This window comes from Ambystoma mexicanum, chromosome 6p, assembly GCF_040938575.1.
Source record: "Ambystoma mexicanum isolate Mex_15411 chromosome 6p, UKY_AmexF1_1, whole genome shotgun sequence".
Taxonomy (NCBI): Eukaryota; Metazoa; Chordata; class Amphibia; order Caudata; family Ambystomatidae; genus Ambystoma; species Ambystoma mexicanum.
In genome coordinates, this window is record NC_090935.1 from 1146767119 (window position 1) to 1146785409 (window position 18291).

At 44.0% G+C, this 18291-nt stretch overlaps 1 protein-coding gene across 2 annotated transcripts in view; it reads right to left on the bottom strand.

Annotated features, from left to right (window-relative positions):
• Positions 1-18291, bottom strand: part of DOCK8 (dedicator of cytokinesis 8) — a 1170453-nt gene that overhangs the window by 114769 nt on the left and 1037393 nt on the right. For both annotated transcript variants that reach the window (XM_069625758.1, XM_069625759.1), the window contains one exon: positions 11265-11408. In XM_069625758.1, the coding sequence (XP_069481859.1) occupies positions 11265-11408 (144 nt within the window). The remainder of the gene's footprint in view (positions 1-11264; positions 11409-18291) is intronic.

Genomic DNA, 18291 nt, shown 5'->3' on the forward strand with positions numbered 1-18291 from the left:
GCGGCATTAGAGACTAGTTTGATGACTGTAACCAGGCCGAGGGCAGGTGAGCCACGACAGGTGTCTATCAATAGCAATGTTGTGAAAGTGGTCTGATAGTGTGTTGCAGAAAGATTGGGATTGTGGTGAGGGAGGAGTTGAGCAGCTCAGAGTCTTGAATTCAGCGATTATTTTGTGGAGTTCCCTGTTCTGGTTATTGGAGGTAGGGATTCGGTTTTCATAGAAGATTTTTTTTGGCTTTTCTGATTTAGGTCAGGTAGGCCCTATTCAGTCTTGCAAAGGCGGTTTTGATTTTAGGTGTGGGGCTTGCCTTCCAAGTTTGCTTTAGGCGATGCTCGAGAGTTTTAGGGATTTGAGGGAGGGTGTGTACCACTTTGGGTTGGGGCCTGATTGCTGAGAGGCGCATCTAGTCGGGGTGAGGGATATTAGGGCACTGGAGAGCCAAAGATTGAAAAGGTCAATGTAGAGGTGTCCTGTATAGGGAGATCTGGGAGTGTGTTTAGAAGTTAATTGGCTACATCAGTGTTTGTGACAACTTTATTCCAGAGAGGGACGGCGAAGGGAGGTGTTGAGGGGTCGGTTGATGGGGTGGGGGATTGGGGTTGGCAGTGCTGAAGGATCCACAAGGGTGAAGAATATACTGTAGTGATTCATCCAGATTAGATGGTAAGAAGGGATGGTGGAGATTAGGTCCGATGTGCTGAATAAGGCGTTTAGCATGTGCCCCACAGTGTGAGTTGGGATGGAAATCAGCTGTGTCAAGCTGAGAGTTTCCAAGTTGTCAGTGAGAGAATGGCCCATCGGGTTGGTGGGGACGTCAAACCAGATGTTGAAGTCTCCTAATATAGTGAGGGATGGATGCTCGATTAGGGTGGCTGAAAGGGAGTCACTGAGGTAGTCGGCGAAGTTCCTCTTATAGCCAGGAGGCATATATAGGAGTAGGAAGCTGTTGGTGAAGGAGGGGAGGACGCAGAACTGTATTAGTAGTGATTGGTATTCAGTGTTATAAGGTATATTCTCTGTGGATACAACTGAGAGATGGCTAATCCTCCTGCTCTGCTGGAATTATTTTGTACGATCAGGGAGTAGTGAGGGGGAAAGCCTTGTGTGTGACAGGTTTGTAGTCATCGGTGAACCAGGTTTCAGTGATGAATAGGATACCAGGGTTTTCACTGGAAATAAAGACGAAAATGTATTTGTTTTTGGAGACAGATCTGGTGTGATGAGTATGCAGGATAGCTAGTGAGGTTTCTGGTGTAGGGTAGGGTTGGGGATGGAAGGAGTGGTAGGTGTGGGGGGTGGCGGTGAAAGGGTGATGGGGAAGGAGGATTATCTGGGGGTGGCCGGAGGTGCAAGCAACTGTAGTGCTGGTAAAGGTAAGCAGGGGTAATTGGGGGTGGGATGACGAGGGAAGATGACGAGGGCATAAGCATCGGGAGGCATGTCAGAGTTTCCTGGGGGGTATGTTGGATGCTGGAAGGGCCTGGGGGTTTTGGCAGAGAGGTAAAGAGAGCCAGGACAGGGTTGGGAGTGGGAGTTGAGGGCAGGGAGGAATAAAAAGGGGGTGTATGGTGGGATCCTCGGCAGAGCTGAGGGGAGGACTAAGGGTTTGAAGTCCTATGGTGCCTAAGGCCCATGCATTTAGGGGGTAGTAGTTTGGGTGGTGGGTGAAGGGGTGTGAATGAGTGTGGGAGGGATTGTAGAGCGTGGTGTGCTTGCTAGGCTAGCCCAAGCCGAACTTAGGGAGATGAAGCGCGAGTTGGGGATACTGGCAATTAGTGTAGGGGGAGGGGTGGTGGGTTGAGAAGGGAGGGTGGGGGGATTGTGTCTCGGTGTGTAAGAGGAGTAGGTTAGTGAGAACATGGACTGGGGGTGGTAGATGGTGCTGATGTTCTGGACAGTAGAGCACCAGCGTGCTGCCCTGTTCCTGGAGGTGTGAGGCACACCGGGAGAGTGGGTGTTAGAGGGCATGAGGTGAAGGGGGATGGGGGGAGGGAGGAGAGTGTGGAGGGGAGTTTGATTGGAAAGGGAGAAGGGAGTCAGTGAAGGAGAGGAGGGGCAGGGGTGGACTGTGGAAAAAGGGAGTCTGTGGCAGGGAGTGTCATTGGCTAGGTTTTTGGAGCACCAACGTGCAGCTCTGATCTGGCCAGAGGGAGGCATGGTGACAAGGGTGTGTTCCTAACCTTAGGTAGTTGGATAGGATTGGGTAGAGTTAGGCAGAATGTGGCGCTGCTGTGAGATCTGGTAAGGGCAGTGTTCACCGCCTGAGAAGCTCAGAAGACTAGGATCAGTATGAACAGTGTTTAAGATGTCTAGATTCAGTACATAAAATGTGTCCATATTCAAAGCATCAGCATGGTGAGGGAGTGCCTAGATTCAAAACAATAGCAGTGTGACGGAATGCCTAGGATTCAAACCATATTCAAAATGGGTCCGATAGTCTTGCAGGTCATTCACTTGATTATTTTCATTTCATCAAGGGATCCTCTTCATTAGGCCATATTCTGTCTAGACCTTTGCTAGCCATCAGGGCATAATCAGAAGGGTTTATTCAAGCCGTGTGGGGGTCAGTGTGAAGTCTTTTGACAATTGCTTTGTTGCATGCAGATGGACAGTACTTCTGGGACATGATAGGACACATGCCACCTCGCAAGGATCTTATACTTGGATATGGGAAGGAACACCAACATTTGAATGTCTACAAATAATTTCTTAAATGAGCCAGGTGATCGTGCAGCTGTTATGGTTTGTTTTGACTTTCCTACAGGTGTTGATGTACCAGAATGCTCACCAACTGCACCTGTTCACTAGTGCTCAGAAGAAATTGGATAGTGTTTTTTCCTATTTCTACTTGTGTCCTTACTTTCTCCTTCAGCATGTCCAACGACCTCTGGAATTCCCTTACGTTAACCAGCTCAAATGGGAACAACTCAGTGGAGGCTTCAGGAGTTTTCCTTGCAGCAAACAGAACACAAAGTGGAAGATTGTTCCAGTTTTTGTCATCTTCATCCACCAACTTCCACAGGGGATTCTTCAAGGTCAGATTAAATCTCTCAACAAAATTTTCCAACAGTGTCCTATAGATGCAGGTTCCGTGGGTTCAAGGTTTAACAAAGTCTTTAGCTCATTCATGAGTTTAGACATACATGTGGACCCTTGCTTTCTCAGGCTCTCTTGGGAAAACCCCATCTGGCAGAAGGGGGGAACTAATGGCCTCATTATGAGTATGGCAGTATTTCCATACTCTTAATATGTTTTCAGGTTTCCATTACCACCACTCGTATCGGTGGAAAATCTACCAGTTTGCAATAGGCAAGTTGGTGGTGCTCGTTCCCGCTCCTGGAGTTCCATAGGACTGCATTGGGTTTTTGAAGCATTTATTAAAGGTGGTAATTCCACCTTAAGTAAATCCTCTGTTTTTGGCAGGAATTTTGGCTTTGTGGCAGACTTTAAAGCCACAACCTGGTAGTGCAGTTAAAGTGACAGTAATTCTGTTGCTGACATATTTTTACCACACCGCTAAATACACAATGAGGCCACAATTAGCTTACTAATTTGTTGGGTGGTCTTATTGTGCAGGGGAAATGCTTCAGGAAGACAGGAGGCATAGTCCACACTTGCCACTATATACCTATTCCCTGTTTTGGAAGGGTTTAAGGGGCCCAGGATATCCTTGCCTGACCGAGACAGCTAAACAATGGATAAGGGTCACAAAGGGGCACAGCCCACATCTATAAACAATGTTTTCTGGAATATGGCACACTCATCCCAAATTAATCTACTGAGACCATGGTCTTGTGTTTTTGCAATACCCTGATATCCGGTGGTAAGATGTGAGAGAGATAACTGCAGAACATTCTTCTAAGGAGACTAAGGGTGATAATGGGTCTGTTGAACCACGTTTACATTGTTCTCTGCTCCGTAGAGTAGTTCCTTTCTTTCGATGAAGTCAGAAATGGTCCTGCTTCTGCCTGGCTCTGTGGAGATTTTTGGTCAAAAGCGGGCCAGAGGATTTGATCAATAATTATATTGGGCTAGGGTGTATTCAAGGTAAAGGGGAGGAGGTCATCATATCAAGCATCAACAACTTGAACATCCCTTAGATTAAATCAATCAAGAGCCCAGGTATTAAGGGGGTTGACAGTGTGTGCCCATGCGTTATAAGAAATAAAATACTCTCTGCTGTACCTCAGTGACTTGAAATATCTCTATAATGTACAGTATGGGGTACTTTATCCCATATATATTGGGTGAGGCACATTCCAAAGTACAACCTTTCACAAGGGAACTCCTGTTCTCAAATGTTATGTCCCCCTCCAGGAACACCCCAGGTACCATGTGGCTGGCAGTTACATTATTTACCCATGCAGTTCAACGAGATGGATGATTTCATGTGATATCCTGATCGAATCTCCAGCATAGAGGAAGAAAAAAGGCAACATGGCAACACTTTAAATGTGATTTTAGCGGTTTGGCAAAAAAAGCCTTGCCAGATCTCAGAAATACATATGCACCGTTTTAGGGTTTGTCAGAGCAAAGGTCGAGATGCTTACCAACTTGGCCACTTGAAATTATGGTTAGGATGCTTGGGAATGTGCTTGTTAGAATTGTACTCTGCAGAAAATATTTAAGTACAGTTTTGTAGGTTTAAGAAGGGTGTACCTTCTATATTTTGCTTGCATACAACATTATAAGAAATCCTCGTCATCGCTTGGGGTTTTTTCTATGTGTTGTTAATGAATCTGCTGAAATCGAAATGCTTGTTTATGGGGGAAGTGGGCTGAGAAAAATCTCCTGAGTCGCCTGGGCCCCCTCCCTCCCCTCATCGCTGGTGGGATCCCACAATGAATCATTTGTATCACTGGAGAAGAGCCATCTATTTTGATTTGGCTAATGGAATTAATAGGAAAATTATCTTTTGTGCTATGGTCCCCCGCAAGCAGTTCCCTCAGCAACGCATCCACTATGTGGTCATATAGGGAGGATGCTGGACAGAGGACAGGAATAAAAGGATGAAAGAATCTTTAGTATGAAATGTTCATAGTTCCTGGGTGGTTCTACTCTTGTATTGGGACTCCAGGACATTTAGCTGTGCTACTCTATACCTCCTCATTCTAGTATCCACTCTCATAGCTTATTTGGGACAAGCTACCGGCTCAGTTCTTTTATAATAGGTTATGTTATGCTTTATTTTGTATGCTATAGTAGGCCATATATTTGCTTTTTGGTTGTGCTATGTTACCCAATGATGTGTTTATTATCTCTCCCTTGCTTTCAAATGCTATGCAATGTTAGGTTTGGCGTGCTATCTTTTGTTTGGTTATTTTATGTCATGAAAGGCTGAGTTCCTGAAACATGTCATGTTCTGTTGGTTGGTTATAAAAGCTTGCAGTCCATGTAATGCCATGTTATGTTATGAACACAATATAGGACATAGAAACATGACATAATATAGTATACATAAGTGAAGAAAATAATAGCTGTTGCTCATATTAGACCAGCAGGGGAACATCCCTCAACCTCTCTAATGATAGGCTGTCCAAACAATGAGAGAAAATTTCGCAGATTGCTCCTCCTCCATCCAGGTCTAATGAACCCATTGGCCAATAAGTCAATTGAGGCTTATGATCAATGTGAGGCCATCACTTTTTATCTGAACATCCTTCACAAGGCTGACAAGAGCTTTGCAGCAGTTGCAAGGTGCCATGCATTCAACAAAACACCTAAATAAAGAATGTACCTATGGTGCCACTTAGTCCATCAACGAGCTTTAATGACCAAATGTAAACAGGCAAATGTGAGCTGGTAATCTGATTCTACAAGGGCGTGGGACATAAAATCACTCTGCTGTTGTATTTTCACAGAAGTACAAAAGGATGGAAAGGGCTGGATTGTGCACATAAACTACGGAAGAACCGAATCTCAGGCCAAGATGGACACAGCCTCCCACACCACTATAGCCAACTCCATAAAACTACCAGCTGCCCTCAACAACTTCCAGGAAGTCTGTTCCAGGGCATTGCACCCCATAGTTCAAAGGCCACCATTAATTTGGAGGGCAAGTAATTCCACCCAGCTGTCCAGCTTATAGAATCCTTCTGTTTGTGGCTCAGGGAGCGAGCAGGTGGGTATTGCATCTCATTTCTATTGAGCACTGCTAAATCCCAGTACAGCTATGTTTCTCCTGACTGAACTGTTTTGAGGCACATAGCAATGTTTGGTGTGGCTAGAAGAGATTTCACATTGTATCGTTCTGCTTTGACTGAAAATATGTCCTATGTCTGTGTGCTCCCAGCTTTGCAGGCAGGAGATCACAAAGCCCAGATATCACTGTCAACCGGAGGACTGGGCCCCATTAAAAGGAGAAGACTCCGCTAATTTACTCTGTTCAAACCAGAGATTAAAAAACATTGGTCGATCAGACAATTATAGTGGGCAGTCGAAATGAGATCACACTTCCACCTTCACACCATCCACAAAGCTGCCAAGAATTTTGAAGTGGCCACAAGACAATAAGTAGGGCTCTACAAAACACTTCGCAGTGCAGTCTTTCCTCTCTCTCTCTTTCTCTAGAGAAGCACACACACGCACCTGTGCATGCAGCACTGCTATAATGCACACTTCACAATGCAATCACACTCTTGTTCTTATAACATACACACCAACCTATGCGGCAACAATGATGTAACTGCTGGTTTCATGAACAATTAAACTGCTACACAGATGTCTGTATGTTATGCCATGGCCGGGGATCAACAGAATCAAAATTGATTGAAAGGTTGCTATTTGCTTTATATTAGTAATAAGGGAAATAGTGTTGACTGACTCTACAGTGGTAGGGTTAGTGGTTGTAGAACAAGCAAGTGGGTATCTCAATAAAACTTTCACTCAGTTCAGGACCATAATCTTCAGTCCTTCCCTTTCTCCCTTAATTTCAAAAGACCTCCTGGTTGGGCTAAAACAGTCAGTCACAGACCCCAAGGTTATACAGTGTCTTAAACACCTCCATCTTGGTTCCTTGTCTTTCATGGCTGCTGTTGAAATTGTCTTGGCCACACATTGGTCCACATGGACTCTGCTACCCGCTACCTATAAATTATCATACAGGAGTTGGGCTTCAGAAGATGCATGGAGCCCAGGGCGCTTTCACCCTTCTCCTCCGCTTTGGTCTCAGAGACCCTCTCTCTCAACAGGTAACACCCTCTTATTGTTTTCTAATAGTGAGACCTGAAACTGCACCTGACCTTTTCACCATCAGCTTACGGGAACCTTCCTTACCCAGTTCTAAAGGGAGTTTAGTGCTCATTTCATTCTCCTATGGCCTGATCTCCTTTGTTCTCTCATCTGGCCTTATCGTCTCTTCACAGGCTGCCAGTTTACTTCCTCCTCTCAATCGCTCAGTCTCACCACTTGTTCCTTTCTTTCTCCTCCTGCTCATCCTCAAAATCACTCTTCCTTCCCCACCTGTAGGTGTCCCAGGTTCACCTCCTTTCCTTCCTCACTCTTTACCACCTCTATTCCTTCCTTCCTTCTGTGAAAAGTGTCTTTATTTAGTCGCTTTCTCTTCCTTCTTCTTTGTTTTGCTTATTCCGCCTCTCTCCTTAGATGTTTCACAGCCTTCTTCTCCCTTCTTAGATCTTTCACCCTCTCCTCCTTCTTCCCTCCTTCCTATATTTTCACGTTCTCCTCCTCTGCTTTCCTCCTCAGATTGTTCACCACCTCTTACTGTCCATTATCCCTCCCACATTACGCGTTGACATCATTCTACTTGATCCTTCTTTTCTCCTCATCTTCCTTTCCCTTATTCTGCTCCAATCTCCCGTACACCCCCCTTTGTCTATCTTCGCTGCTCTCTCACCTTTCCTCCGCTCGGAACTGTCCGTCTCTGTGTTCTCTTGTCCTTCTGCTGGCCAGTCTTTTAACCACAACTTTTATACGTGCTCTGTCAGTGTAATTGAGTTCGTAGATTGGCAATCCGCAGCAGCTTTGTATTATGCAGGAACTGAATTTTCGAATTAACTAGGGCCAGGGCTGAATACAATTTCTCCATGTAGAACTTATTCTGACATGTGATTTCCCATGTCTGCCCATGTCAGCCATGCTTAAAATGGTATGCGGTATGAGCTGTATACCCAGCCTTGCTGCTAAACGCACAGTGAGATGCAAACACTTTCATATGTAGTCAAAAACGGGCCACGAGATTTGCTTTTGCAATGTTACAGTACTGTATATTAGAATATTTTTCAATAGTGTGGGCTGAGTGCCAGTGGCCTTGAGTTGGGCATGCCACAATCCTCTTGTATAAAAAAAGGCTGTTCATTGCTATATAGCTTTTTCTAGGATGAGCTAATGTTCCAATTAATTGTAAACAAGTGATAACAATGCAATGCAAGTGGCAGAACTACAAAATGCCATCCTGCTGTAGTCCGCCAAACACTTTTGTCGGAAAGATTCCTAGTGCTGAATGACAAAAGACGTCCTTGGCTAATATTTACACAAGAAAGGGGCTGTCCGCGGACACTTTTATTGGAAAGATTCCTAGTGTTGGATGATGTCTCGTCCTTGCTAATTGCTTACACAAAGAATATGTGTTTTGCTGATGTTTTTGTTTAGAAAGATTTTCAGTGCTGGATGAACTTTAGTGATGGGAGGCATGGAATAGGGACGGCCCGAAAAGTATATAATAGAGTTCAGACCCTGCACACAGCTGCTCGGGGTAGCGGAGCTAGCAGGAAGACCAGGAGACAGACGCAGGTGGCTGGAAGGAGAGAGTGCGAGCAGAGGCTTTCCAGATGGGAGGGGCCAACTCCCTCCTTTTTCTTTTACTAGATTTTAAAGCCACTAAGCTGGCTTTCTGGCAGTTCTGAAGCATTTTGAGTCCCTAAAGGACTCTGCCTATTGACTTTTGAGCACAACCTGGATTTTGTCTGAGCTGCTTTGGAACAACATTATTTTTTCTCCTTCAAGGCAAATTAGCCTACTACGAAAGAGCACACACCTTAATCTGGATTGGCTATCTGATGGCACTATTATTCCCAATGGACATTTAACAATTTCTTGAAGCATTGTATCCTATATGTGATGCTCTATTGATGAAAAGATTGTGCTGCATTAATAGGTGGCTTTTTAATATTTAGGGATTATTTCCACTTTCCTTGAATTGTGGCTTTTCCCAGGCATCCAGTCTTCTCCAGCCCTCTCAACTACCCAGCTTCTACAGTTAGTGAGTATGGAGAGGCCTTTTACCATTCACTTGATATCACACTGAGAAAGGTATTGAGGTATTGACTGAGGCAGATGCTTCTATGAGATTGCCTATCATGATTTGGTGAGGCAGGTGCTAGATTGCCTATCATAATTTGGTGAGGCAGGTGCTAGATTGCCTATCATGATTTGGTGAGGCAGGTGCTAGATTGCCTAGCATGATTTGTGAGGTTGCCTATCATGACGTGGTGACGCAGGTAGTTGGCTTTTAAGGTGACTATGATTTCTTGGAGAAGGTTGAGTCTTAGCCTTCAATTGAGGTAGAGGCAATGACAATGATTTTCAGCTTTTTCATGAATGACTTTATGCATTTTAGGTGTGTTGTGTATAGTGATGATAATAACATAACGGCAATACTTTGTTACTACAAGTTTCTCAACTTAAGAGATTTCTTTTTTACATGAGAATGTACGAAGCATTCATTGAGTGTTCATTACTGGGTGATAAGTATTTTAATACTAACTTAAAGAGTGAGGCATCTATCTAAATGCATTGTGTAATGATGTGTTAAATATGGTACATGTCTTTTGAAACATGTATGAAGGGTTACTGGATGGTGTGAGCAGTGGACTATCAATACATAAATATGCAACACTGGTAAACCCCTCCTGTGCTGATGAATGAGTAGCATCCACCTACTGCAGGGGGTTGCTTGTCTGCTCTCATTACGGATGCGCAGTGACAGGTATATGTTTTCCCTACACCTACTCCTACCATAGCCCCTGCTGGGGGGTACCCACTACTTCAGGATGGCACTACACAGGCATGCTTTTGCAACTTCTTAAACAGACTGAAAGAGCCCCTCTTTCTTAGAGGGGCCAACTCATACTCCTGCTTATTAAGATTGGTTTCTTTTCAGGTTGAGTTTCATAAGGATTAAGCTGAAGGTCGTGAAGGCCTTTGATTATGGGCTCTCAAGCAGGGCTCATTGGTTTTCACCATTCTTTCCTTTCTTTTTGCCCATCACCTTTTACATGAAGTCATGAGCACCACAACAAAAGAGGCTAGGGATGGGTGAAGGCCAGATGGAGCCAGTATCGTGGAGCGGGCAGCAGACACCAGCCTCCACGGTCTCCCAATGGTGAACTTACCACAGTTACCATTGTGTAATTTCTAATTAATTCGTATTCTCAGCACATGTTCAGGGACTGCATTGGCTGCCTTGCACGTCTAAGATGCATACCAATAGTACACAATACCATGTATAGAGCTCATCTCTGGCATTATCACCCTTTCCCCAAAAAACCTGCAGATACACCTAAATCTAGGTAACTCCAAACTGTAAAACCAGCACTCTGGCCAGACTCTGTTGGATGGGTATCAAATGCCCCCCAACAATTCACAAGGAATCCAGGTTCAAGGGCCTAGCCCACACTGCACAGGTCACTGAAAGCACTGTCTTCCATTCTACCCCTGCATAATCTATTCACACAACAAAGCATGCAAGTGCACATTTTTAATACCCATACGAGTCCACCTTACACCTACTATTCATCAGATGTAGCTAATACCCATTCAATGCACCAGACTGCAGTCTGTCGAATATTTGAGGTATGCAATGACGCACTTTCAGACAGACAATGATGCAGCGCTGCTAAGTCATACCAATGATATTCAAATCCTCAGGGGCATTCAACGCATTATAGGTGGCATGCGTTGCTTATGGGAAAAGTACTCGAAGAACTAGAGATCAAAACATCACAGAGTGAGAAGGAGGAGAAACAAAATCAGAATACATTTTTCCTGGAGACAATAAAAGGTTAATGGGAACAGAGGTAAACACATTATGAATTAAAACACATATTGACATTACAAGGGTGCAGTAGTATTGTAAAAGCATTGGTAAAGTTCAATGATATTTAAAGATAGGTTGAGGAAACTGAACATGCGCTTTGAGAAGTGCAAGAGTCACAACAACTGCATCTAAGCAATGCACTTAAACATACTCTCTGCCAAACACACTTTCTGCTGCACAAAACAAATTTCCATGTTTCACTTACTGTGCTAAAGAGATCTGTGGCTTGTTCCAGAAGACCCACTAAGCCATTTTCTGAGAAATACCTCCCAGAACAAACCCCATCTTCATCTGGAGACAGAATATCATCAGACACTGCAGATTCCTCAAGCACATTAGATGATACACTCTGAAACAAACAAGAGAACAACACAAATCAGCATCAGGCAACAAATGTGCAAACACAGACCTAAGGTATGTAAGGTATCGCAGACGTCCACAGTGCGATCCATAAACCTGATCACCACTGTTCATTAGCCCAAATCTTTTCACTTGTTCATTGGAGCAATAAGTAGTGGAACTGTTCAGCACAGAAAATCAAACAGCGTGCCAGCACAACTAAGCGGGATCTCTAGAGACACTGCTAATAAATACAGGATGATATCAGGCACACTACAGACATTCTCTAATTATATTGCCTGATCTATAACTGAGAACTGGAATCAGCCAAACATGTTATTCATTCAGGAAAACAACTACCCTGTACAGGTGCTCTTTGGTCATTATTAATATTCATATCTCATTTAGAGTTGTCTATGTCTAATTTTCAGTTCTGGGGCTTGGATGTAGGGCTCACATGTCTCCTGTGAAAAATCATGGACATTATTTAACAACTTGGGTTGAATATTAAGGTATTTGATTCCAGCTCTTTATCAATTACTGTACAAAAACTACAACATAATGATGGGACTTGGACAGAACTTCAACCCAAATCCCCTTCTCCTCAGACTGTCATTCTGTCCCTTATTTCCTTCCCCAAACTCTAAAGCACCCCTTCTTGGGTCAAACCTCAAACATAAGAATGTCATGACAGTCTTTTGTTAATGTTTCACTAGTTCAAGCACCACCTTTCACAGTTACATAATTTCAGGCTCCTCCCGGACATTGAAATTCTTGTTGGTTCTTGCTCATAACAAATCCTGCAGCCTACTGTTGCTGAGGTCAGGGCACTACCAGCTTTGCTACTTCCTGTTGGTTTGGTAGTTGTTACATTGTCTCTGCCACAAGTCGTAGAGTAGCTGAAGGTTTATTCTACTTGTGAAAAGAACAGACTGAGTTTTTCTATACCAGATTCTCTAGTTGAAATTTAAAAGTGCCTTACCACCATCCTTCACAAGGGTCCTGGATTTCTACCCTTGGGCCTCGCTCCGTTTTGTTTCTACTCCTGGCCCTCTTTGACACTCTACCATGGGCCTGCTCCTCCTGCCACACCCTTGTGATCAGTTCTCCACATACCTGCTGTCTTGGGTACTGCATGCACTCATTTTATCCTGATTTTGCTATCTAACAACTCACTAGTAAGCAAAGCTTCCTCTGGCTTCATAGATAGCCTCTTCCTGCTTTTTCTCTGCTGCCACCTCCTGATACGCTCCTTGTGCCATCTCCTGATATACTCCTCCTGCCATCTCCTGATATACTCCTCCTGCCATCTCCTGCTATACTCCTCCTGCCACCTCCTGATATACTCCTCCTGCCACCTCCTGATATTCTGCTCCTACAACCTCTGGATAGTCTCCTCCTGATGCCCTTGTCCTGCCACTTCCTGATATTCTCCTCCTTCCACCCATTGATATTCTCCTAGCACCTTTGGATACTCACCGCCTGCCCCCCCTGATATTGTCTCCCTGCCACCTCCTGATGTTCAGTCTTCGCTCTCTTGTCTACAGCCCCTCTTCTCTTTCCTCCCTACCCCCAGCCTCCTTCCCCCACTTCCTTCCTTTCCTATATCGCCAACTTGCTCCAAACATTAACCACTGCCTTCTCCAAACACCCACACGACTACCTCTCTGGGTGTGCCTTATATAACCAGTGTTCCCTCCCCTTGTGCCAGGCTTTCCAAAAGGGACTGTGCCTGTGCAGGGAAATTTATGTTTGTTTGTGATTAGGTTGCTCATATTGGTGTTTGTGGTTTCAAGTGTGTGAACTTTGGTGGGATATCATGTTTGCTCATGGACCGTGGCTCTACAGGCCCAGTCAGCCATATTGGGATTGCGTTTCTGCTCTGGGTGTGCGCACATGTACACCTGAAGCTCTGAGAGTGGTGCCATAACCCTCCGTGACCTTGCCACCCTTGCCACAGCAGTGGGGCAACCAGTTCTGTCCCAGCGCACCCTGATGAGTATTTGTGTCTGTTTCCTTGCATATCCTCAGGCAGTAAAAGGGGAGTTTAACACCAGTGGTATCACTATTACTGAATCTGTGGAGCCCAGAGTATGCAGTTTTTCTTTCCGACCTTTCCCATTTACAGGGCCAGTAGTGTTTTGGTTGTGCATGTGGTTGTTCCCTGGCCAGTGGTGGGAAATAAGTGTAGTTAAGGGGATTCTCCATAAACCACCCGTGGGCCCATCCTCCATTAGTGCCAGAAGGTACCCAGCCCCCTTATGAACCCTACTAGAGTTCCCCAAAATAAAGGAGGGGACTTTGTCAGAAATGTCAATAGCAGAATTGTGTAAGAGCAATGCCTAAACTGATGGCAGCATCACCTGCATCCCTGGTGGAAATGTGGACTATATATTGGCCTAAGTCCATATTTTATTTTGTTTAAAGTATAAAGGTATGAGGTTAGAGATGAGAACATATTATATAATAACAGGGTTAAAAAATGTAAAGTTATAACGGTTTTCAAATATGTGAGCAGTGGATACTGTGAGGGGTGTGAAGAATCCTACGGATCTGTCACTGAAACCCTGCCTAAAGTCTCTTGCCAGGTAGCCAGGGAAAGACAGACACTTCCTGATACTGATCTTGGTGGTGGTGTACTGCGGGAGGATCACCTGGGAGTAGACAGGGCTCAGGGTGTTGAGGAGATCGTGTGGGATGAGACACATTATTTGTCCTCTGAAAGAAAGTGCCTTGCTCGATTGCCAAAACAGGTAATGGCATATTGCTATTATAATGTCTCTGCCCCACATATAAGATGTATGAACTGGGGTACAAGTTATGTTAAATCTGAGCAAGTCTAATTAACAGAGAAATCTTTCAAAGTATCTCGAGACAAACGCCCTCCTTACTCCCAAAGGTATAATGTAAATGGATCTAGAGAAAACACCTTAAACAAATGTCTTCCTCTATAACAACTACTTCTAACCGTCCATCCTTTAATAATTTTAAGGGAAACAAATGTACCCTTAAAATTAACCCAAATGTTACAAAAGCTAACTTTGTTGAAGGGGACTACATGCCCCATAATCCCATGTGTGCTGGGACAAGGAAGAGGGCTAAAGAGGCATGCAGGTGCAGCAGTGAGACAAGTGAGCCTAACAGTTAACACCTGAAGGAACTTGGGAGGTATAAAAGGCCGCCTCAGGTGCAGGCAATTGGAATGAGAGGGGGGAGCTGCAACTGTGACTGGAATGCAAGCAGTACTAGCAGAAGGAAGAAGGCAGAAGGCTGGCAAAGCAAGCGGAAGGGGGAGAACAAGAGGGATGCCAGAACATGGAAACAGCAGACTTCACCTATGTGTTCTGAGAGGGCCCTGTTCCCCAAACTCTGAAGTGAAGAGGCTGCGCAGCAGAAGGCGTACAGGAGAGTTGTCTTTCCCCATATGAGCCGGATTGCTGCATACTGAACGTGCTGGAGGCTGAGGCGAGGAGCAGTTACCAAGCCGTGGGTGTCAGGAGGGAGAGGGGCTCCACAAACATATGGCCGAACCGGAGACACCTTCACAGAGGAAGGGTGTAGGTCCTTAAACAGCCAGAAGCAGCAGAAGTCATGGTAGTCGTCGGAGAAGCAGTACGACCCACAGAGCAAGTGTTGAAGAAGCTGGTGAGTGAAGCTTGGCATTCTAATACCTTGCACGAACATTGCCGGCAACAGTATCCAGTTCCTGTTCACTCGTGTATGAGTAAAGCGAGTAGAAGTTGTTCATTGAACTTGAATGACTTTAATAATGGTAAATGTAGCACTCGCATGTAAATGAAAAGTCTTTATACTCACGTAGAAAGGAAATACTGCATGCATCCATTATTCACTATTCTTAGACTGTTACTATCTGAAGGAGTGGTCACGTGTCACCAATTTACGAAGGTGAACGTTGCAAAGATCATTACCGAATACCTAATCTTGTTAAATTCATTGTTGAAACTTTTATCTTGTGAATATAACATCAAGCATTGGTCGTGTGTGCTTAATGATGATTCCCAAAGGAAGGCTTAACTTTATCCTTCACTTTATATGGGAATACAATTCAATACCAAAATTAAAAATCTTTAAACTCTGAATACAACATCAAGAAGTGGTCGAGCATGCCTAACTGTGATTTCTGAAGACAGACTGCATTCTATTGTTTACTCTTTCATGAATAAGAAGTTGAAGTGTAAATATTACTGAAGCAGAGAACAAGCATTGCCCAAGCCCAGTCTCTCCATATTAACAGCAATACCAGCCTTTCTTGAAGTTGAAAAACAATCTATCTGTACTGTGGAGTTACTAACAGTTTATTGGCCTAAGATACAAGTGTGCACACATTACCTGAAGCTATACCTGAAACTAGGAGAGTAGCATCAAGGCTTCTGGGCAATTACTTGGGCTGATAGCTGGCAGAAAGGTACATATAAAGCTGGGAAAGGGAAACTGGCTGCTTTTGAAGATAGTCTTCACAAGCAGCCAGTTTCACTTTCCCAGCTTTGAATTAGACACAACCAGTAGTGCCAAAGACTGTAGAAGACAGAGAGAAGTGCGTCTTAAAGGTAAACCCAGGTTATTATTGTGGCAGACAGACAAGAGAGGTAAAGAGGCTGCCCCTTTTGAAAGGAGAAATTCAGAGGAAGAGTGCCTTTCCTACCAGAGGGTTTTCAAGTACTATGGAGCATGTTTTCCTTTCAACTTAATGACATCTTACCAGTTCCAAAAAGCATACATAAACTCAAAAGCAAAGCAGGTAGGCCTCAAAAGTATAGCTTGTCGAAGCGTGTCTAAAAGTCCAAATCACTGAAGCTGTGGTAGTAGCCCAAAGTACTGAAGCGGTGGTGGTATATCTAGTTGTCAGTAGATGCTATATTGCAGTAGTCTAAACAAGGTGGATCACTGTGAGACAAAGGTTACTGTTCTCATGGTAAATCAAGTAGAAGTGGAGGAAGCAGCACTGAGAAGTCATCCTGACAAATATACCATTGCGAATGCTAAAGGCTGTAATTAAATAATTCCTAACTGCTGCCCAAGAGCTGTATATGACTAACAGTCTGGATATGCAACTGTGGCAAATCTTCTTGAAGAAGTGACAAAGCATTGTGGCCAGGATTACCATTGGTGCTATTTTCTGGAAGCAGGAGAAAAGATTTGTCGTCATTGGAACTTTGGTTAATGAACTTTTATTTTGACTTTGAAACATCAAGAACTAATTCAAGACATTTCTTTCTTTGGTAGAACATTTGTAGAAGTGACTTTGAATCCTGGGGAAGGGAAATCTTCCAGGACATTAGAAGGTCCTTTAGAAACTGTGAATATTGCTCATGTCATGTGGTATTGCCATATATTTTCTTTCTTTATTTGTTGCTTAGTGTGAGGGCCAGTTATCCTGTGTTAGAGTGTGTTCCCTTAGCTTTGGTCAGACAGGGAATTCCTCAGAAGAGTAGGGAAAGTAAGGCATTTTGAATATTATTTTAAGAATAAAATGGCATACTTTGATAAATCATCAAACAGTTGCCCACCTTGCATTACTGACCCCTCACAGGGGTCAGAAATGAGACGGATACCAAGCTGTAATGTTTTCAACATTAGACATTTTATTAAAATAAAAGTGATTGGGTAAAGGCCTTTCTGTCCCTATCCTAAAGAGTTTCCCCTGCCTAGAAAATCAAAACTAGGGATCAGTTTGTGTCTCGTCACCCAAATTAGGCAAACTGTCCTTGTGTCCAACATGTATCTGACCATCACACTAAAAATGAACAACAAAACAATACTTGTATCCAGGGGTTGATTCCCTTCCCCTGAATTGTTTCAGGTAGAATGGTGAAATGTTCTGTGCAAACGGTGGTTCTTTAAGAGTAGTAGGAATGTCTCTTTCATCTAACACATTCTAAAAGTGTTAAAAGTGTCTTTTCCAAGCAATGATGTTTTTAAGGATGGTGAAAGTGTTGTTTCGATAGAGTAACTGATTAAAGATAGCCTCCTGGCACTAGAGTCAGGATCCTTTCCGCAATGTATTTTCCATTCACATATCCTGGTGTTCTCCCCTACCAAGAATAACTCTCTGGGCTTGGTAGATCACCTGGTATACTCCCCTGACAGGTATCCTTCCCAAAATGCTTACTGCATGATGCACTTCTTTCACCAGATATTCCTACAATCTTTCAGTTCTCTTTCTCTTTAAGTAACACAGTTGTACTCTTTCCTTGTTTATACTCTATTGACTCCAGGTATTACTTGTTGCAACCTCCCCCATATAGGCATCTCATATATGGAGACTTGTTCAAGTTTTGTTTGTTAACTTCATTGGTAGTGTTCATTGGTGTGTGGTAATGCATGTTCCAATCTTCCCCATATGTACATCTCATATATGAAGATTCGTACAGATCTTGCCTTTCAATTGCTTCATTATCGTTCATTTGTTTATGACAACATTTACGCCAGCTTTCCCCATATCGACATCTCATACATGGAGACTTGTGTACATTTTGACTTTTTAAATCTTTTGGGTGATATTCAAAATATGTTTCCAATAGTTTGTATGCCTGTCAGTATGCCCTGGGGCTCCCTGTCAGTGTGCCCTGCGTCTCCAATGCTTCTGGACAGACTTCTGGCATTTCCCACTCTGCAGACCTTACTGCGGTTCTCCTGCTGGCTTCTCCTTTATCCGCTGGCGGAACTGCTGCTCTTGGTTGCGACCACGTAACCGACAGCGTTCGCCCTGCTGCGGCTCCTCAGCTTTTCACCGGCAGCACATGCTGTGCTTCTCCCGGTATCTCGCCTTGCTGGTAGGAAGCGCCTGCCACCTTCCACACAGTCCGCTCTAGTGTGCCTTCGGTTCTGCTTCCAGCTCTGCTCTCTCTGACAGGAAACAGGGTCATGCGTGG